This window comes from Leptidea sinapis, chromosome 14, assembly GCF_905404315.1.
Source record: "Leptidea sinapis chromosome 14, ilLepSina1.1, whole genome shotgun sequence".
NCBI lineage: Eukaryota > Metazoa > Arthropoda > Insecta > Lepidoptera > Pieridae > Leptidea > Leptidea sinapis.
Window position 1 is genome coordinate 6,413,309 of NC_066278.1, and position 23,048 is coordinate 6,436,356.

The 23,048-nt window shown below is 36.2% G+C and overlaps 2 protein-coding genes across 4 annotated transcripts in view; one reads left to right on the forward strand and one right to left on the reverse strand.

Annotated features, from left to right (window-relative positions):
• LOC126967870 (trypsin alpha-3-like) overlaps positions 1 to 6,975 on the reverse strand; it is a 60,060-nt gene extending 53,085 nt beyond the window's left edge. For all 3 annotated transcript variants that reach the window (XR_007730090.1, XR_007730089.1, XM_050812561.1), the window contains exons 1-4: positions 6,826 to 6,975; positions 6,162 to 6,351; positions 5,102 to 5,150; positions 4,824 to 5,027 (exon numbers count right to left, since the gene is read on the reverse strand). Coding sequence is in view for 1 of the 3 variants with exons in the window: in XM_050812561.1 (XP_050668518.1) it covers positions 4,824 to 5,027; positions 5,102 to 5,150; positions 6,162 to 6,351; positions 6,826 to 6,880 (498 nt within the window). In the remaining 2 variants the exon portion in view is untranslated. The remainder of the gene's footprint in view (positions 1 to 4,823; positions 5,028 to 5,101; positions 5,151 to 6,161; positions 6,352 to 6,825) is intronic.
• A 2,111-nt stretch (positions 6,976 to 9,086) lies between these two features.
• LOC126967872 (trypsin 3A1-like) lies at positions 9,087 to 18,206 on the forward strand. Its single transcript, XM_050812563.1, has 6 exons — positions 9,087 to 9,250; positions 10,201 to 10,375; positions 14,097 to 14,151; positions 14,587 to 14,790; positions 15,959 to 16,099; positions 17,943 to 18,206. The coding sequence occupies exons 1-6, from the start codon at positions 9,196 to 9,198 to the stop codon at positions 18,099 to 18,101; spliced, it is 789 nt and encodes a 262-aa protein (XP_050668520.1). The 5' UTR covers positions 9,087 to 9,195; the 3' UTR covers positions 18,102 to 18,206.
• The last annotated feature ends 4,842 nt before the right edge of the window (positions 18,207 to 23,048 follow it).

Below are 23,048 nucleotides of genomic sequence, written 5' to 3' on the forward strand. Positions count from 1 at the left end.
ACTCAGGAATATTAATACCACCCCTGATACATAACTTATGTAACATTAATTTTTAACCGACTTCAAAAAAGGAGGAGGTTCTCAATTCCTCGGCATGTTTTTTTTTTATGTTTGTTACCTCCAAACTTTCGACTGGGCGAACCGAATTTGATAATTCTTTTTTTATTTGAAAGCTGGTGCTTCCATTGTAATTCCTTCCATGGTCCCATTGTAATTTGGTCCAGATCTGACAATGGCATCCATGAGAAAACCATAAAAGTCTTAAATTTGGTATACATACGTATAGCAAAGTGGATGATAAATTTACGAATAACTCAATAAAGCGCCAACCGATTTCGATGATTATTTTTTTATTGGAAAGGATATACTTCAAACTGGTGAGAGTTAGGTTAGGTTCTGATTACGGAATCCATGACAAAGTAACGGAACTCTTCAATTCTTAGGAGCGCATTAACGATACTCGGCCGATTTTTTTTATGGTATCCGGTTATTTAAGTCATCTACCATAACGTAGTATTGGCCAAATAATTGTTGTATTCGAATATGATGATCAATGGGACTCCTTAACGACTTACAGTAAGGGTGCGATCTGTGGTAGAATTTCTTACTGTCTGTAATCAAATTACGAAGCGCTTACGTTCATTGCTGCATTGAAAAAATTAGTAAATTTACACATATTTAGCCAAATTGTTAGTCAATGTACTTCAAATTCACTAAAAATCATAAAATAAAAAAATGACACCGACTCCAAAAATGACAATAATAAGTTAACATTTAGGCGTCAGGAAGCTTTGTACCAGATGGATTCCCCATACTTTAACCGACGACGAGAAACACCTTCGCATGCACTGGTGTCGCCAAATGTTAGATAAGTTCAACGACGGTGACTCAAATCCTGTATTTGACATCGTCACAGGTGATGAAAGCTGGATATATTGCTGCGATCTTCGATCTGCTCTTCAGCGAACTCCGCAAAACGGACTGCTTTTGTTATTTGACTATGGCAGGTGTCGAGATAATGAGTCCTGACCTGGCGCCCTGCGACTTTTATTTATTCCCATGAAATAAAGATAACTTTGGAGGTATTCGCTTTACGAGCCCTGAAGATGCGGTGAAAGCATACGAAAATGCCATAGAAGAGACCCCTAAGGAAGAATGGGCCCACTGCTTTTCTCAGTGGTTCCATCGAATGCGACGATGTGTAGAGAGGAACGGAGATTACTTCGAAAAACAATAAAAATAATGGCAACTTTCTACAAAAAGCCGTTTTTCATTATCTAAACATTTTCCGTGTTACCTAGGTATATGCATATGTGCATATTTACATTATAATACAGAAGGTAATGTTTTGAAATTATAAATGTAATATAACTATATATAAATAAATGAAATGTATTCAAGTCATTTTTTATCATCATTTTTGTTTAACTGTTCATTTCTTTAATTTTGTTATGTTTAATTGTTCAACTTTGTTATTCTTTACGCACTATTGTAAATGTTGTATACACCTGTGAAGACATGTCGTATTGTACTATCCCTTGTGTACTTGTTAAATTTTAATTGTATAATGATGTGTTGTTGGTGTAACTATCTAAATAAATAAATAAACTATTTTTATCTCTGTTTATTCCAGCTGATTTCAGATCGATGAACTATATGGTGGCTACAATAGACATCTGCTGTTATTGCATGACCAGAGTTAAGAAAGCTGTATTAAATACACCATAAATTGGCCAATAAATAGTCACCAGAATTTTTTTGTAGATAAGCTACTCTTAAAGCATTGTTTCGGCGTTTGACCTGGAGTCAGCCGTTGCGATCCACTTCACTTTTTCATCACACGTTATAATTCCCTCCAAAATCCCCATTTCTGTAACTTCCATCATGGTGGATGTTTCTCTCTTATCAGTCAAAGCACCAGGCACCCATTTTTTAAGCTTTCTATTTTGCTGATTTGATTTAAATCGCTCAATATTGGGGAAATGACATCAAACCATGTCGCTAATTCCTTGGAAGTTTGATGCGAGTTCGCATAATATTCAACTTAGTAACTGGGGGTCTACTCTCTTTCTGCGTAACGAAACTTCGTAAACGAACGAAATTTAAACGAAGTTTCGATTGTGACCCTACTCTATTTTGTGTTCGGACACATCGACGATGTTCGGAACCATAGACAATATTCGTGAACGAAAGGTGACCGATTAAAATGAACATTATATTAATCCAACTAATTTGAAGAGTTCTATTTCATTCCAACGTTGGGTAGTAACGTATGACAATCAAAAATGTCTGTATATGATCTTTTAAAGTGCTTTTTAACAAACCTCGCAGACACGTTACCTACTCATTATATCAGAAAGTTTCAAGTAAATATCAGTTATATACTTCTTTTTTCACATAAAATATTGCATCTACATATAGCCATCCTTTTAAAGATAACACTTTTCAAATTGGTGGAACGATGATGAACCTTCTGATTTGTATGCATGAGTACATACTCTGAATTAGATGTAAGTTAGTTTTCCCTTTATAATAAAATAGAAAATAAATTTTGTTCTTTTATTAATAACAAAAATGAAACTTACTTTAAAATATCACTAAAGATAGGAATACCACTCTGTTAGAAAGGAATAAGTAAGATAATATCTTTATCCTTTCTAACAGTTGTACTAATGCAGTTCATGGCCTTCGACCTGCCTGTCTACAGGCAGGTCGAAGGCCAAGCTCTAGCTTGACGTGAAGATGGAGCTGATTAAAAGGGAAACTGTCTACTTCTTTCACATTGGAGTTCATCCTCTGTGAACTCAGGAATATTAATACCACCCCTGATACATAACTTATGCAACATTAATTTTTAACCGACTTCAAAAAAGGAGGAGGTTCTCAATTCCTCGGCATGTTTTTTTTTTTATGTTTGTTACCTCCAAACTTTCGACTGGGCGAACCGAATTTGATAATTCTTTTTTTATTTGAAAGCTGGTGCTTCCATTGTAATTCCTTCCATGGTCCCATTGTAATTTGGTCCAGATCTGACAATGGCATCCATGAGAAAACCATAAAAGTCTTAAATTTGGTATACATACGTATAGCAAAGTGGATGATAAATTTACGAATAACTCAATAAAGCGCCAACCGATTTCGATGATTATTTTTTTATTGGAAAGGATATACTTCAAACTGGTGAGAGTTAGGTTAGGTTCTGATTACGGAATCCATGACAAAGTAACGGAACTCTTCAATTCTTAGGAGCGCATTAACGATACTCGGCCGATTTTTTTTATGGTATCCGGTTATTTAAGTCATCTACCATAACGTAGTTATGGCCAAATAATTGTTGTATTCGAATATGATGATCAATGGGACTCCTTAACGACTTACAGTAAGGGTGCGATCTGTGGTAGAATTTCTTACTGTCTGTAATCAAATTACGAAGCGCTTACGTTCATTGCTGCATTGAAAAAATTAGTAAATTTACACATATTTAGCCAAATTGTTAGTCAATGTACTTCAAATTCACTAAAAATCATAAAATAAAAAAATGACACCGACTCCAAAAATGACAATAATCGTAACTAGGATTAAATTACTTAATTAGATTGTAAAAAAATACGAAATTATTTTATACTTTTTTAGTGCATATTATATATATTGTTTTGAAGTCGGTTGTTTTTTTGTTAAAAATTTTAAAATTGCTGTAAGTATCACTTCCACTTATATTCTGTAATTTCCTACAAACTCTTAAGTAGGGACTTTCACTAATATTAAATTGATTGCTTCTTGGTGTTCTTCACGTAGAGCAGCCTCGATTAATAAGATTCTTGAAACCATTTCAAGCCAATTTGCAACCAAATACACACAAACGAAAATCAATCTTGAAAAACATCTTTGTTTACATCAAATTGACGTTAAAATTCCGAACAAACAGCTGTCATCTCCATATTCGTTTGGAATGTAAATGAATTAGAGTAGTCTTATAAATTCGAAATGTCAAGCAATGACATTCGGGACGAAACTTCGAAACGAATGGAACCGTAGTAGGAAACATCCGAAACTTCAATCGAAACTTCGTTTTTCGTTGAATTAGAGTAGACCTCCTGGTCTTTCTTACAGTCAAGTCGAAGTTCGGAAAGTAAAAAACGCAAGGTGCGTTCATAAGCCGTATCCACTACAAATACAGAATTGGTATTGCAGGCTGTTTCTACAGCGTAACGTTCATACCAGCACTGAATAATAAATATAGAAATATAAAATATTAAAACCATAAAAAGCCCAAATGTTTTGAGTTTTCTTTAGTGTTGATTCCGTCTTTATACAATTCGACATGTGTTTCGCCTCTAAACGAGGCATCCTCAGGACATATTGTCTCGCCAAAATCTGGCACGAGACTCAATTCAGTCTTTAAGAAAATTCTAAACACTTGGATAATTATGGATTTCCGCAAAGTAACGCCTACTTCAACAAATTTAATAAAAAAGGGGTTTTTTCAACATAAATTTTTGAAAGTATTGTCAGAGATAAGTAAAATTGGTTTTGATACTTTGTTGTAGAACTATTGTCAAGATATGGCCGCACAATTATAACAAAACTAAAAAGTAGACCGCCGATGATACGATAATTTTTTTTATTAAATTACATGATTACGGTGTTTCTTCATGTTATTTCGGTACACAATAAGTTTCTTATGTTTTTTATTTTTAGTTTTTGGTATGTTTATAAGATATATGAATGCCAACTTATGATAAAATAAATTTCATTTCCCTTAAACCTCAAAGTAGAATAATAATATAACAATTTATATAAAATTTAAATGTCACAATACTCACAGATGTAACGCCCCATCCAGATACAGTTAATTTACCACCTACAGGAAGTTTAGTTCCAGCATCCACCAGCTTAATAATTTTCTCTTTTTTTCCACTTAGATCTAATTTTCTTGCTAACTGTACAACGCCAATATCATTATCATGAGAAGTGTGAGTATAATTCGGGTGCGACTTGAAAGATTTAGCGAGAATTAGAGCATTATTCTAAAAATAAATATACGCTTTAATTATGAAATTTTCACTGTTGAATTCCATTTAAAACATTCTTGTATACTTACTATATCGTCGTATTCCGTTGAACCTGTTCGTACATAAGCCTCGTCCATTCTACAATTACAAAATAGTAAATTATTAGGCATTACATTTACATCGAGAAAAGATTGAGAGGGTCATAATCAGTTTACAATCGTATCATACAACATATAAGATCTGAGTTTATATGAGCTTAATTAAAAATATACCTTTTTTTAAATGATAATATTGGACGAGATGAGCGAGCTGAACGTAGCTGATGGTAATTGATGCGCCCTGCTCGTAACAATGCAGTGCCGATCAGGATTCTTGAAAAATCCAAAAATTCTGAGCGGCACTACAATTGCGATCGTCACCTTGAGACACAAGATGTTAAGTCTCATTTTCCCAGTAATTTCACTATGGCGACCAAAACACAGTAATGTTTACACAACTGCTTCACGGCAGAAATAGGCGCCGTTGTGGTACCCATAATCTAGCCGGCTTCCTGTGCAAAGGAGCCTCCCACTGGTAAATCTGTTTTCATCGACATGTTTGTAAATACCAATTTCCGTACGAGTGTGTTGAACATACTTCATACATATTCAAGAGTATTATAAGACTAGCGGGTCTAAAATACTAGAATTCAAAACCCGGGACACAAATAACTAGTCAGTTGTGAAATAAGTAAATCATTTGTCGATCAGGTGAATAAATACGTAAAAATATCGTAATACCAGACTATTAATTTAAAAAAATACTAGAAATCTACGCCTTCTGAAATAATATTCAATTGGTCGCGAGTTTTGTACGTATTTTTTTTTATTTTATGAAAATAAGGGACGAGACGAGCAGGGTGTTTAGCTGATCATAATTGATACCTATTACAATGCAGTGCCGTTCAGGATTCTTGAAAAACCCAAAAATTCTGAGCGGCACTACAATTGTACTCGTCACCTTGAGACATAAGATGGTAAGTCTCATTTGCCCAGCAATTTCACAAGCTACGGCGCCCATCAGACCGATACACAGTAATGTTTACACATAACTGCTTCATGAGGATTTTGATCGATGATTGACTAATTAAAGCTGGGGGAAATATTTTACCCGTATAAGCAATGGGCTGCTGTTAAAATATACTCTTTACTAATTATAGATCCTCCACATTGAAAGTATCGATTTCCTTTAAATGTACGAATAAATGCTTGGTATGGCAGTTTCTTGATGTTGACGTTTGTTCCTCCAACAATTTTATCATCATCTACGATTTCTTCAATCTCAAATTCACAGCATGCATCTATTACGATAAAAAGTATATTATTTATCTGCAGCTTAAATTTGTGCTTTTTGGGTGAAAGACATTAATTCTTATTGAAATTAACCTTGTGGAAGGGGTGCTACGGTTATTAAACACGTTACTTTCACTGAATAACCATAAATATTGGATACAAAAGTAACTGCATTGACGCAGAACTTGTGAACACCTCGATATTATTAGGTATCACTTTATATATAAAAAAAAAATTGTTTAAGCACTAGATTGGTATTCTGCGGAGAGGTGTTGTTCGTGCTACAATATCAGCTTGAAGAGAGACCAGATTATCTTTATTTATTTAAATCGGCTTAAGCCATAATTCATTACTGTTGGTACCGACTAGTTTCGGACTATTCGAAGGTCCATTATCAAGGGGAGTGCGAGGTGGGACTTTTCCACGAACTTATTATGCTTTTCAAACAAATATTTTAATCTTTTAAATAAAATTATGCTTACCTTTAAAAATACAAAATACAAGAACAAATAAAATTTTAAAATATTTTCCGTACATTATTCTGCTTAATAAGCCGTTTACAATGCCAAAGTTATCTTTCGTAATGGAAAATTATTATCACTTTCTTGATCATCCGAATTGTCTGTTGTAATTGAACGGAAATGAATGAAACTAATTTAACATTGTTTATCAGAAAGTACAGAGTTATTTAAACAGAGTTATTTTTTGGTTCCATATCTAAGAAAGAAGCCTTATTTTTGCTGTATACATTCATTTATAAAGGGTCCTTTTTTGCCGAGCATGGTCAACCATCACACTCACTTACGGCCGTTCCTAATATACTATCTACAGATAGAGATAAATTACTACCTTCTACTGTCAGTAATTAGCGGTCAATAATCTGAAGCTATCCCAATACCCGATAAGTCATTCTTATCGCCAGTTCACTGTTGAAATTTCCATACAAACTTCTATCCCTGGTAAGCTATACATCGTCCCATTGACAGACAGCGTGTACGGATAAGATGAGTTACCGTCGATAAGATTATTGGGACAGAAAAGTCGACGATAGTTAAGATTTTTTATCTCAAGAAGGCCACAACCGGAGATAGACCGAATATTGGGAATGGACGTAAATGTGTAGAGCCCGATTTAGAGCGTTGCTGGCAGTGTTTGACAAACGTCCTCACCCGCGTTCTAGACGCGTTAAAAGATCTAGACACGCGCGCGTTTAAATTGTCAGTATCCGTTGTTGAAAAAAAACCAAAACTGTATGTTTACTAAAGATATAAATTTAAATAATGGTTTTCGTACCTATGCAATATAGTTGTGAACCTTTTGTATATATTTCAGAATATAAATACTTATAATAGCTTGTAAAAACCAATACATCTTCTCATAGATTTACTGAAAAGATCAAACAAACTATTATTTAGTATTATTGCAACAGGCAACGCATCTCTTGACTTCAACTCGGTATTGCAGGTGTTCGTGCGCAACTGTTTCAAATTAAATTAAATTAGCTGGTTAGTACCAGAAGGTGAAAGGAGAGTGAAACTAGGCAATAAAGCGAGTAGCTAACAGCCGTAGCCCGTGAACGCAGGAGTTCCCCAAAGCTGTGTCGTATCTTCTGCTTCTGCTTCACCTTTTTCTTCTCTTATTAATGATAGTATGTTAGATACCTCCAGCACGCATTGTTATGACTCGAGTAGATGTCTGTGCCGGCAGACGTCGTATACATCGAACCGAGTATTTTTCGTAAAATCGTAGACCTGTGCCAGAAGAAATTTGTATCTTCCATCGAGTCCTCTGTTGAGAAGGTCACGAAATAGGAAATCTGTTAATTCTACCAGTGGGAGGCTCCTTTGCACAGGAAGCCGGCTAGATTATGGGTACCACAACGGCGCCTTTTTCTGCCGTGCAGCAGTAATGTGTTAACATTACTGTGTTTCGGTCTGAAGGGCGCCGTAGTTAGTGAAATTACTGGGCATATGAGACTTAAAATCTTATGTCTCAAGGTGACGAGCGCAATTGTAGTGCCGCTCAGAAGTTTTGGCCTTTTCAAGAATCCTGAGCGGCACTTCATGGGTAGGGCGTATCAATTACCATCAGTTGAACTTCCTGCTCATCTTGTATCTTATTTTCATAACAAAACACAAAGAAAACTATTTGTTGTATCACCGCTCTTCGCCAGGAGGTGCATTAGTGCATCATATAAGATTACTGCATCATGAAGGGTCCAGTGATTGCCAGTTCCACCGTCACTTAGAGACTCACACTTTGACAAAACTTGAATTCATAATTAGTGTTAGGCTATTCATAAAGCTTGTTCGTTAATATATTTTGGAGTATTGAGGATGACCCCTGCTCCAGTGCACTCCGGTATAATTTCGAACGATTAACCTCACGCAACGTTGAAGAGAGCGAGAAATAAAATAGCAGTAGTGTTTCTGTACCTACCAGTCGGACGGAAATCATAATATTATAACGAAAATATTAAATATAAGCTATGTTACGCAAGACTAATGTTTGCTTTTGCTCGTAAAAGATGTTTTTAAAATCGGCTAAGCTGTTCCGGAGATTAGCCCCCTCAATCTCACAAGCTTTCCTTTACATAACATTAGTATATATATATGTTTTGCAAAAGCTAATTAATCCATAAAGATATTTAAATTTATTCGTTTATAAATTTCATTGATGAATCTATTGGCTGACTAGCTGATTAGCTGGCATTTTAATTAGAATTTAACGCGTCACTATAATATATTCGAATATATTTTTGAAACAGATAAGGTAAACGAGTTAAATTGCTTTAAATAAATTGAAGGTATGAAAACCTATTTTCCGGCATTATTACTTTAGAATTCATCAAGATGTATAGAGGATTAAATATCGTATTTTTATTGGCTATATTACATACTTTACGAGGTAAGTAAAAACAAATCATTGATATGTTTATATTTTTTCACTTCCCATGCTCTGAAATTGATTATTTGTGCACGATATTGGCTATATTTTTGTGCACAAGAGCATTAACGTATCTAATAAATAAATAAATAATCTATATTAAGGCAAAGAAAATGAGCCAAACACAATAAAAAGTTCAGAGATAGAATTTATTATCTTATAATATTTACTTTAATTTATTTGCCCCATGTGTTTTTAAGATATTAAATTTAAATTAAAATGCGGTAGGTTATTTAATAAATTAAATATATATATATATATATATATATATTACAAAATTAATTTAATAGTAGGCTGTATAGGTCTGGAGCCCAAGCCTAATATCAACGTCGTAATATTTAAATAAAAGCGGCGGGAAACAGGCTTTGTTTTATCGTGCATTTATTAATTTCTTCAAATTTGCTAAAATTGTTAAAAATGTCCAGTGAACAAGAGGATTTAGCACTCTCTCCTAATACGCTTATGGAAATTAATACACAGAGGGATGTGCAACAGATATTACCGCCAAAGTCTCGGGAAAAATATCTCAAAGTTTACGATAATTTTGTGAATGTCGTCAGAACCATTTTCTCATAATATGCCATCTTCTCACAATATGTCATCTTCATAAATTCTGAAAAATACGGTTAATATGCCGAGACAAAAATTTTATTCAAAACTGTACTAATTTTACTTTGAATATTAATTAAAGAAATGTTATGTTATACTACTGTTTTATTTCCTCGCAATCGAAATGAAAACTCTGCTTTTATAACTCGTCCAATAAAAATCAAATTATCCCTTTTTTGGACAATATGGGATTAAAGGCAATTATGTGGCGCTCTGAGAGAGAAAAAGTGTTACTATTAATTAATTCCCAGTGTTGTTTTTACTTGCATATTTATCAGCAATTTATTTTATCATATTTACAGATGCATCAAGCAGTTTAAATAATGATGGTAAAATTGCTGGTGGTTACGTTACCAATATCAGATACTTGCCCCATGAAGTATTCATTCTTAGTGAGAATGACGATAGTACCTTTCAATGTGGAGGTTCAATACTTAATGAAGAATTTATCTTAACAACCGCCCAGTGTGTAGTGGGGTATGTATTTATCATAGAAATAATTGGCACCTTTCTAAAACACCCTCTTTTAATTAAACAATTTTCTAAGCCTACATAAACACGATTTGTCTAAGAAGTCATCTTTACAATCACTATTTGAATATTTGTACACAAAGTGCAACACACAAACAGATCGGATCTTTTAGACGGTTTTGTGTGGCAGAATCCCAAAGTAAGTAATTAAATAAGAATTAGTAGAGTATGGCTTGAAGGAATAAATCAATATTATATTTTCTTTCTTTTTCCAGTATTTTAAAAAAATCTTCGGTATTAATTGTGTTCAACTCCTTGCATTTATTAGTTTTTACCAGAATATGCTCTCATGATTAATCGGGTCAAATGGTTCTTTAATAATCTATGCAACAGCAGTTGAATGATTTAATATTGTATTTCTTATTATTTTCAAGAACTGATGCAAGATGAAGTTGTGAAATCTGCCCTACATCCTGTATTCTGTCTCGCTTGATTCTCGTCTAGAGTCTCTAGTTATTTGACGAATAACCTTTGCAAATTATTTATATATTTTGAACTGCTATAGCTGTAAGTATTTATATCTTTCTTCTCGACTTTTTATGTTGGTAGGTTTAGTAGTAGAATTGCAAAAGATGTCCATATTACAGGTATAGCTTCGGTAAGGAGTATAGTGTTCGGGGATTGTTCCGATGAGCTGTTCAACCTGTATCTTGCTACCAGATAACACCGATCCTACAACACGCAACAATCGCCCAATCGTATGTTTGGCGTCTCCCCGTTGTGCAACTTTCGTGGAATTTTCTGCCACGTAGAATAAAGACGTGGAATGTGCTTCCTTGTGCGTTGTTTCTATGACTATACGACATGAGTTATTTCAAAAATGCGCGCACGTTTTTTCTAAAATCTTCCAAAACATTAAATTACGAGAATTAACTTCACTAAATTCTTTTCTTGTTATATTTAAAAGATTACTCACTATTATCTCCTTATTAAATGATTACAGTGCTAACTAACAATTTTGTGATGATCTGGTGATGATTGCAATTCATATAATAAATATATATATTTGAAATTAATTTTTGACTACAAATGAGTTTTAAGCGGTCCAAAAACAACTGAGGTTTTGACCTACTTTCTACCTGAACTGTAAATCAGGCAACGAACTAGGGATCGAAGCGTAGCCGTAAGCTTAAGAGTTCAAACCTTCAAAATTGCCGACGCTGTGTCGCTTGGTCGAGATATTTCCATTGTCGTGACGTTAAGCTGAAACGTCGCAGACCACCAGCGACCCACCGCGTTTGGCACTACAAGTCAGCAGATTGGAAAAACACCGCCGACCATCTCGCGGTGTCAGAGCTCTATGCCTGAAGTACAGTTCAGACAGAAAACTGTTAGGCGAGCTCTGTTTTCGTTGGAAGTCGAGAGGGCCGGATGGCATTTCTCCAATAGTGCTTAGAACGTGTGCCCCTGAGTTGACGCCGGTGCTAACGCGTTTATTCCGGCACTCTTATTCTAAAGGCGTAGTCATGAGTCAGGACTCATGGAAGTCAGCCCTTGTCCATCCGATCCAAAAAAAGGAGACAGTTCGGATCCGGCAAACTACAGGCCTATTACTATTACCTCCCTGCTCTCCAAAATCATGGAGAGCATAATAAGCCGTCAGCTCTTGGTATACCTAGAGGGTCACCAGTTGATCAACGACCGACAATACGGGATTCACCATGGTCGGCCGGCAGGTGATCTTCTGGTATACCTAACACATAGTTGGGCTGCGGCTATTGAAAGCAAGGGGGAAGGCCTGGCAGTTAGCCTGGATATAGCGAAGGCCTTTGATCTTGTATGGCACAAGGCGCTACTCTCCAAACTTCCATCATTTGGGCTTCCCGAGAGCTTGTGCAACTGGACCTCCAGCTTCCTCACTGGGCGCAGCATACAGGTCGTTGTCGACGGATATTGCTCGAACCCGAAGCCCGTGAATGCTGGAGTGCCCCAAGGCTGTGTGCTGTCTCCCACGCTGTTTCTTCTGCATACACGGTGATGCCGTATACACGGGCCATACAGGTCTCTCTCGGGAAATTGTCGACCAGTGCCGGGAGAAACTTGTGTCTTCTATCGAGTCCTCTCTTGAGAAGGTCGCGGAATGCGGAAAATTGAACCTTGTCCAATTTAACCCCCAGAAGACTCAAGTTTGCGCGTTTACCACTAAAAAACCCCATTTGTCGTATCACCGCTCTTCGACAACATTTCCCTCAAAGCCTCGCCTAGTATCGGAATACTCGGTCTCGAAATCTCGAGCGATTGCCAATTTCGTGGTCATTTGGAAGGCAAAGCCAAATTGGCTTCAAAGAAACTGGGCGTCATTAATAGAGCACGGCAATACTTCAAGCCGGCCCAAATTCTAGCGCTGTACAAAGCGCAGGTCTGGCCACACATGGAGTATTGCTGTCATCTCTGGTCTGGCGCACCCCAGTATCAGCTCGATCCATTTGACCGCGTACAACGCAGAGCAGCTCGAATTGTCGGGGACCCAGTGCTCTGTGAACGGCTGGATCACTTGGCGTTGCGTAGAGACGTCGCTTCATTGTGTGTCTTCTACCGCATTTATCACGGGGAGTGTTCCGAAGAGCTGTTTAACCTGATTCCTACCGCCGAATTCCACCTTCGCACGACACACCACAAGTTAGGTCCTCCACAGGGCGGTTTTCAAGGAGCTTACTTCCACGTACTACAAAGCTGTGGAATGAGCTTCCTTGTGCGGTGTTTCCGGGACGATACGACATGGGTACCATCAAAAAAAGCGCGTACACCTTCCTTAAAGGCCGGCAACGCTCCTGTGATTCCTCTGGTGTTGCAAGAGATTGTGGGCGGCGGTGATCACTTAACAACAGGTGACCCTTTCGCTCGTTCGTCCTCCTATTCCTTAAAAAAAAGCGAAGTTTTGAGGTGGTGGTGGAGGGTGATAGTAGTAGTAGGTATGGAGTCCCCTGATGTTGCAAAATTTCACATTAAGTTTCGTGCGGGGTGCCGTAGTTTTTTGTCTTCCTGGAAAAGCGATACTAGGCCTTCTCAAGAACATGATGTGTAGATCCAGCGAGAACGCTCGGGCAGGGATTCTCCAACTCTGGTAGTGTCGATATCCTTTTGATATAACATCTCTTGGAGAACAATTGTAATATTGTAGTGAAGTGATCGGGCGATATGCGCCAGTTCATGACATATTTTTCAGATATCCGGTTTTTCCAAAGAGTTTGGAAATAATCCGCCTGAGTGTTGCCCCTTCTGTAGTCCTAGGATGGCTGCGTAACTCTCCCCAATCAAAGTCCAATTCAAAGTGCCATTCAAAATCGCCTTTACTCATATTGACGCCCTATTCTGGCTTGAGTCCTCCCTATTCTTGTATAGCCACGGAAATGTACGTTAGATGTACATATTATGTACATCTAAAGAGTATGCCACTTTTTTTTGTTTCATCAGTGGATTCATAATATTAACATTGATTTTGGTTAGTTTCATTTTGTGTGATTGACTTGGGAGTCACTGCATTGTTATTCTTTAAATAAAATGCGGTTATTTTCATGGTAAGACTAAGTAGAAATGGGTTTTCGTAAATAGGCATACTTATTCCCTTCTTAATTTGTTACTTTTACGATAAATCATTCCATACATCGAATTTATGTTTTATGTTGTTAAAGTAAGATCTAATTAAGTAATCTTAATGATGTTTTAGATATGATGTGGTTAAAATGAGAGCTGGAGTAACAGATCTTAGACAATCGCAAGAAGTAAGTTATCACTAGTATAACTCTTTTTAAAATAAAATTAAAGAATTTTTAATAACAAAGAAATATTATTCAGTTAAAGAGTATTGAATAGACATGAATCTATATTCATTAGAATAAGTTAATTCAGATATTTCAAATTAACATTTTTAGTATGCAATTTTTATTTTTCACATTTTTATAATATTATAATGGATGGACTTCTATGAATAATTTGGTTTTTATGTAGTATGTTTTTCACGGTTAACTTAGAGTTAGAATTGTAAAATATTATTATTGCATGCCTACCCGGCAGATTGTTAGCTCCTATGATTATAATTTAAACACCAATGTACCCACTCAATCTATGCAATTAAATGACTTGATTTGATTTGATATAAATTAACAACCAAGTATTATATTTTAATACAAGTGTTTTCTATGTTTTTGTTATTCCAGGAAAAACCATTTGTTACAGCTAATTCAACTATACCAAATCCCAACTATAATGAAACTACACATGACTTCAATGTAGCCATTATTCAATTAGATGAAAAATTGAGTCTTGATGGTAAAACCACGAAAGCCATAACTTTAGTGGACAGTGGTACTGATATTTCCGATGGTACTGAAATAACAATATCTGGATGGGGGGCTACATCTGTGAGTTCAGTATATGATTTAAATAAATATATTACACATTTTATGTCGTTACTCGTTAGATGGTAAGCTCCTCCTAAAGTTTGACAATGATGAAATTTTTGTGTCTTTTTTATTAACAAAAAAAGGAAGTTAGACGAACATTATTTTTTTTTCTAATTTCTTCGTTTATAGCAACTCATACAGCTCTTTATTTTTAGCCACTATTTACGTAAGTTTTGTCATTGTTTATTGTTGTATCAGTGTCTTTTTTAACTGGACAATGCCTTTTGGTCTGGCATATCATTTAATAAACATTTTTGCGATTTGAAATTGATATCGATATTTGAAAGTTACAATTTTCATTTTAATAGGGCTCTTTTTAACAATATTGAAGAACTAATAACAATATTTAATATAATTAGTATTTTAATAAGAATACAGAATAGTATATAATTTTAAAATATTATTGATTTTAAGTGGCACTATCTGCCCATAGCAGTGACAGTAATAGTACAGGATATCACTGCTCTATTCTGCAGGTAGGTTTTTTTTTGATAAAACTAATTTTAAACGAACGTTTAGGGAGTAGGTATGTAATAGGTTGCCTATAAAAAATGTCGCTAGTTCCTGTAATTTATTTTAGGTCAATCATTTTTTGATGTAAATTGCAACATATGTTTTTTTTAAATAAATTGTACGTCATTTTAAAGGATATTATGTAAAGAATTGATAAAATATGGTTGCCAGTTCTCAGACACCCGCAACTCTAGGGTTGCCAGATGTAAATAGGTAAATTATTGTTGATAAATCCAATTATCTGATTTTTTATTCATGTAAATACAAAAACCATGGATGCTAGTCGAAAATGGCCGTGAGTTGTGTGTTGTTGTAAATGTGTTATCTATATTTAAATCAACTTTATGTAATTTTAAAGGATATAATATAAGGATTTAAAAAAAGTCAGTTATAAAACAACCCACCTCAGTATCAGCTCGATCAATTTGACTGCGTGTAACGCATAGCTGCTCGAACCCAGTGCTCTGTTAACGGTTCGATCACTTGGTGTTGCGTAGAGACCTCCTCTTAACCCGACTCCGTGAAGGGTTAAGATGGAAACTCATATCTGTTAAATACTGACACCCATACTCTAAAATCTAAATTTCTGATTACAGTTTTTGTAATATTGCAGGAAAATGGAAATTATAGTGAAGAAATAAGAATAGTTCAAGTAAAGGTGGTATCACAAACGGAATGTAAAAAGACATATTCTTCTCTTACAGAAAATATGTTTTGCGCTGGTGATTCAGACGATGTCAAAGGTTTTTGTGAGGTAATCATTAGAATATTGAGTATTTTTAAGCTTATCAAATAGAAAAGTCATAACTACTATGTTATGTCTGGCATGTCATTACTGTATGGATGCGAAACATTGACTTTTACGACAAGACAACTACAGGCTTTTGAAATATAGTGCCACTATCGAATAATGCGCTTTATATTTACTAACAAGCTTACCCGACAAACGTTGTTTTGTCATATAAATTATTTATAGAGTTAGACCGTTTCTCGGACATTGTAACATCAGAGATTAGCTGGAACAAACAGACAGACAGACAAAAATTGTAAAAAATGTTATTTTGGTGTGCCGTATATATATATCCATATACATATAGTATAATCGGCTATTTCAATATTACAAATAGACACTCCAATTTTAATTTTTTGTATAGATAAGGTCAATGATGCAACCCTTTTAGTTAGCGTGTTGGTGATAGCTGAGACGCGATACATGTCCTGATTATGGAGCAGCCGGACTGGGAATACCTTGGTCCAGCAGCTCTGCCACCAAACAGCTCGTTTTTGATACTGACAAATTCAAAAAGCTGGTTGTCAACTATTATGACTGTAGAGACGTTGAAAGAAGAAAAAGATTGGCCAGTGGAAGTCGTTTCTACTTCGTGGAGAAAGATCATCCCACGTTTAAGCGTCCATCATACCTAATATTCTGCATATAAAACATTTCTCTATGCTAGACATGTGAGTACCTAATTTATGGCCGCTATCCCAAGAAATCGCCAAAATAGCGCATAATTAAAAAATGTCTACAGAGAATGAGAAGAAAATTTCTTTTTTCCTTAATAGACATTGTGAAAACAAATTACCAAAGTTTAATTAACTTTAACTAGCAATTGGAGCCATGTTAATCATTCAATCTAGATAAAAATTGTATGAAAAATTATTAACTATCAATACTATTTAACATGACATTATTATTATTATTTGGAGAGGGTGGTGATATTCCTAGTCCTAATTGAGTCCTAGTAACACCGCGTTCAGAATTGAACTGTTGTGTTCGCAACTCATACTTATAGCTCGTCTTTAAGCCCTGCCGCGTTTGTGAACCGCAGTATCTTCTTGACGCGAGTATTACAAACAGCATCTTGGAGCAGGGTATAATAGCCAAGGATGATGTTACATGACATAGCTTTGTTACTTTTGCAAAGAAAATTGAACTATGTTTGTAATAAAAAAAAAGTAAGTTCAGGTAATTGATACGCCCTGACCATTACATTGCAGTGCCACTTGCTTCACAAATGAAAATGAAATTGCTTCAAAAATGCTTCTAATTCTGAATTAAAACAATGGCGATCATGTGGGAAAGTGGAAACCAAGCTCCGCTCGATTCCTCGAGATCGTTGGCTCGGTCCCCAGCAGTAGTTTTCTCTTTTCAATAGTGTTTAAGTCCTCGTGCTTGGTGCTGGCTAATAAGGAAATTGATAAAACTGGGCCTGGACGAACTCTCCAAGGTTTTGACTGTTTTCGAAGACTGTCGACAGAGGACTGACTGGCTGACTAGCTACTAGCAAGGACATAACGTTGTTTTTTAAAAAGGAAACAAAAAAAAATACAACGTTGTGTTCCAAGCGAATAGCGCTGACCGCGCGCCAAGGGAGAAGAAGTGCCAGGGTATAGGGCTCAGCTCTGACAACCTCCTTCTGCCCTCACACAGGGGGTGCGAAGATAACTTGTCGTCGATGCAGCCTGTTCTTGTAGCAAACTACCAACCAACACATCATTGCACTACGAGAAACAGCCATAAAATAGGTGGAGACTAATCATAATGTCAGTAGATATCCTACTATATAATAATATTCATTTTTCTAATATTTTAGGGTGACTACGGGAGTCCAGCAATTATTTATAGTTCAAAGATACAAGTTGGTATCGCTTCCCATACAATGAGTTGCGGCCGCCAAGGTGAACCCGGTGTATATGTGGATTTATCAAAGGAGGCTGTAAGGAAATGGATTACTGATGTAACTGGTATTTAAAAATATGAAGAACTACTAGATTCTCGTTTCATATTGCTGGTTTTATTAATAATTACTTGAATGTTTGGTTTTGGATTTTAAATAAATATAATATGCCATTGGAAACTAGTTTTGGTCTGAGAAACATATTTCATTTGTATTATAAATAATTCACCCCTCGAGTAACCTACGATTACTTTATACTGTAACATCATACAATTGATGCGCTAGTACGTGTAAAGGCACAAATAAACTAAGTATTAATGAAATAATTATTTATTTTAGAAGTAAACTACATTGCACCGCTTAAAATATCTAGCGGTGTGATGTCAAAACTTGAATATTTTTTTGTAAACAAAACAATATAAATATCTGGTAGTTTGGTACGCGCGAAAACGAAAATGTTCTTTTTTTGAAATTCATACAGATACCACACATCGAGCTACAAGTATGGGGCTGTCTGTTGAAACTCTTAGCGCATGAAAGGATCGAAAAAAAACAAAGGAGTGTTGTTATGAAACTCAGTACAACATTACAACACTCGTTTGGATGATTAAATGGTTATTAGGACATTGGGAGTTTTAATGTTGGCAATAAGCTAACTGTTTCAGAATCTTTAATAGAGGATTTAAAGCATGGGTGTAGATAAACTTTATTTGCATTGAATATGTCTCATTACAGGATAATGTCAATAGTGTGCTCTTCAGCTTTATACAAAGCCTGCAAGTGTCATATATTGACAATTATTATTTATATAAATAAGTTTAAATATCAATGTGACAATTTAAGAAATCACCCACATTATAATATACAGATGTCAATAGAATTTTTTTAATAGTCAATAGAGTTAATCTGAATTTATATTCGGGTAATTTTTGTACACAGTCCGGTATAATATTAAATAATTTAACACATATTCCGTATGCGTTACGTTGAAGCAATGAAGTACGTTGTGGTCTATCCAAAACCAGTGTATGACCATTTCTGATGCAGCGTATGAACCTGATCAACAGTTTTAAACAATTTTTTATGTAATTTAACGAACATACATGCTTCCAATATATATATATATGTTAATAGTGGTTTACAGGATTCGTACGGGGGGATACTTATTAGATACTTACAATTGTTAATGTGATCGTTGCGTGGCTTGTCAGCTATCAGCGGAAGCGTCCCGCACAAAATATTGCATTAGTTATGAATACAATGAATTAAAAGTGAGGAGATGTGACTGCTCTTGTAATTATTTTATTTTGTAGCAATGAAGGTTCATACAATTTTTATACCGAAGTTTGCTACACTAAATACAGAATTTGTTATATGTTCTTCATCGTTGATGCCTACAACGGGCATGTTCTACGATTTATAATTATAGACAACAAAAATATTTTCTTGAAATTTAAAATATGGTTAAGGGAGGCGATGGCTGGCTCATGCGTCATGCTCATCAACGGGCGCTTCTTGTGGTGGCAGGATGATCCTGTTGCTGGAGGCTCGGCTTCAGATTGCTGACTGGATAAACAAATGGTAGGATACCACTCGGCATTAACACTCTATTGATCCTCAAGTGGAATTGTGCAGTATTGGACCTGTTCCTGAGAAAAAAAATGCAATATTTTTTTTAACAAGATTTCTCGCCTCCCTCATATTGGCCTGTTCTCATTTTCAAACACCCATTCAGAAGATTGCTGTTTTTTTTCGGATTCATAACAATAAATCCAGGTTTCGTCGCCTGTGAATGTCTGTCAGTAATCTGTCAATGTCATAAGCAGCATAAAAATGTCTGTGGTCGTACTTCATTAGCTTCCGTGAGCACCATTAGACGCAAGCCCGCTTCTGCTCCGCTGTCAGTTCATAACGACAACAAAGTTTTTGAATTTTCAATTCTTCGTGTAAAATTTTCTGAATTTGGCTCATACCAACCTCAATAGTCCTCGAATTGCCTAATAGGTAATCTGCGGGTTTTCTTCAATTAGCCGCTTAACAGTAGCCACATTATTTTCGTTGATGGCAGTTAACGGACGCCCTTCACGCAGTTCGTCATGTAAAGAAACCCTACCTCTCTCAAATTCAGCAAACTATCGGCTCACAGTGCTGAAGAAAGGTGCTTCTCTCGATGATGATGAACACTAGAAATAAGGGATTCGAGATTCCTACTAGAATGAGTTACGAGTGATTGCTTGCAAATAATTCTAGAAGCCGTCATAAGATACATAATAGCTTTCGGGGTAAATATATTCACTTTTATAATGAAGTCCAAGCCACTGTTCAGGCATTATAGAATTGCGTAAAAGCATTTCAGCATTAAATTGCGAAAAGTGTTTGAGCATTAAATTGATCAAATGTTGTTCATAAAATTGCGAAAAATGTTTGAGCATTAAATTGCGAAAAGTGTTTGTCCATTAAATTGCGAGCATTAAATTGCGAGCATTAAATTGCGAGAATTAAATTGCGTAAAGTGTTTGTGCATTAAATTGATCAAATGTTGTTCATTAAATTGGGAAAAATGTTTGTGCATTAAATTTCGTCAATGGATTTGTGCATTTAATTTCGAGTTATATTGACACGAGAGTGGGTCAATACTCCGCTTATAGGAACGAGTCTTTATTTGCGTTCACTTTTTCTGAACTTGCACTTCGCCGGTCTGCCGCTGTTCCTCCTGTGGGCGGCGGTACCTTCAACGCGTCACACCGCACCGAACACTAAGTCTCTTCTATCTTCTTCTTCTTGGAACACTTCCACTTTTCACTACTTCTTCTTTACACTTTCGAGTCAGAACTAGAACTGCCGTAGGCCACACATAGTACGCCTTATATACCCCCGGATCTGTTCTATTTTCAAAATGATTCTCCCATTCCATATTTAAATTTAAATTGCACTAGAAAATACTTTTAACTATTTTTATCCTGCTTACACATTTTCCATCCCTTTTTTTCTGTTCGATTTGATCCTGAACTTACTAGAAATTTCCACTAACCTTACAAAACCCAAAAAATTCCATACACAGGTAGGTGTATCGAACCCCGGTCTACAGCGTCTAAAGTAAACACTTTTACGCTAAAGCTGCGAGTATTGCTGACGGAGATGTTAAAATTATCAATGTCTTGAAGTTTGACAACTCTCGTCATGTACGTTGCTGCACGATATGACGTTTGACAACTCTCGTCATATGCGTCGAAACGTTGCTACGCTACAATATTAATAAGATAGGAGAGATACAAACGGGGCTTATATATATGCATTGAGGCGGCAGGTTTATTGCATCACCGAGGACAGCAATTACAGGAAATCTTTTATAGGTAATATTGGAACGAATGCACTGCAGTACGTAGCGTAGAGTGGCGTGTGACGTCACTTGAAGCCGCCTTCAGTACTCTCATGATATAGCGAGGCTACACAACGAGACGATGGTATACCATTAGCAAACGTCCTTCGGCCTTGAGTCTGTGTCGGTGGCGCAGTTGGTGAGATGTGTACCTACCTTTTGAAAATTTTATTTAGAAATCCGACAGTGCTGAAACAGGATTAACTAGAAGGCGTTCAATGAATTTTTCATATTTAATGGACCCAACTGTGAGTCACTGGCTCGTCACGCTACTTTGGCGTCGGTGCCACTTTGGCACCTGCATTAGTTGCTTCACCTGGCCCCATGTGCAGCACCTACGGAAGAGACATGCGTCATCGCATGGTACTTCGAGTGACTGTCGCTGGTGGCTGACAGTGATGTTAGCCGTCACCTGTGTCTTGCGTTGGCGGAGGGGCACAAGTTTATGGTGCTGCAGTGTGGCAACTGCTCGTGTTGCATCAGGGTATCATCTACACATACTTATTTACAATGTGCTAAAGCGCGCATTGCTCCACATATTCTAATGGTTTGTCAAGACAACATTTACTGTAACAACTTTTTAATTTTGTTAAGATTGAGGAACACAATGCTCTTTTACGAATTCATAACGTAAAGGGCGCGCACGTATTACTGTGGAAGAATGACTGAAAGACGATCCGTTTCGGGAAAGGGCGCGGTTGCGCCCGAAGCACTCCTGATCCATGCGGAGCGGCATCTGCTGCCGTTGCTGCTACAGGGCGGCGTCGGGTCTTCGTGCTGTGGCATCGTGTGGCACGCTCTAAGCGATGATGCAGCGTGGTCTTTGGCATCGTGTGGCGCGGTTGGTCTGTTAGTTTGTTAGGGCGCCTGCGGTGAACTTATGTAGTACTTCTGTGGACGGGCTAACGTCTTGTTTCTGACACACATTGATGAAGACCCTCGTTTACGCTAACGTTATACCTACGCCACGTGGTTGATTTGAAAGAAGTGTACCATGTGTGAGTATACCATGTATTGTTTCAATATAATTTTCTATCAAATATAGACCAATATACGTTATAGGTCATGTAATCACTAACGAGTAAAGATTCTATATCGTAAGAGAGGTCTTCTCCCGATTAGGCGTTCTATGTGGCATGAATGATGATGTATCGAATTTTGGATAAATTTATTTAATACAATTCGCTCTGCTCTGTGTGTCGAGTTGGTGTCTTTTATGAGGCGATGCATATGCTTGTGCAGCAGGATCCCAGAATATATTGGATCGGGGTGGTTATATAAACTATACACACTTCTTGGTATTTCTGAATTCTGGGCAGAGATTCCATCTATTTAATTTAAGAACAAGTAATAAATACATAAAACTTAGCGCTCTCGCTTATATAGACTCGACAGCCAAATGTTATAGTTGACCTAGTTGGTCAACTATCATCTTACATGAATCACATTGGAGTTAATTTAAATAAAGATCTGAATATTATGTGCAACCATAATGGTTACTTAGAATTGAACAATTGTGTTTATATTATGCCGTTTTCAGTATAATAAGATGTTTGCCGCATTAAGCAAAAAAAATTATAGTCTTCATATGTGATCTTAATTTAATCTTGGTATCTACTGTCGTTAGATATTCATTCATTGTT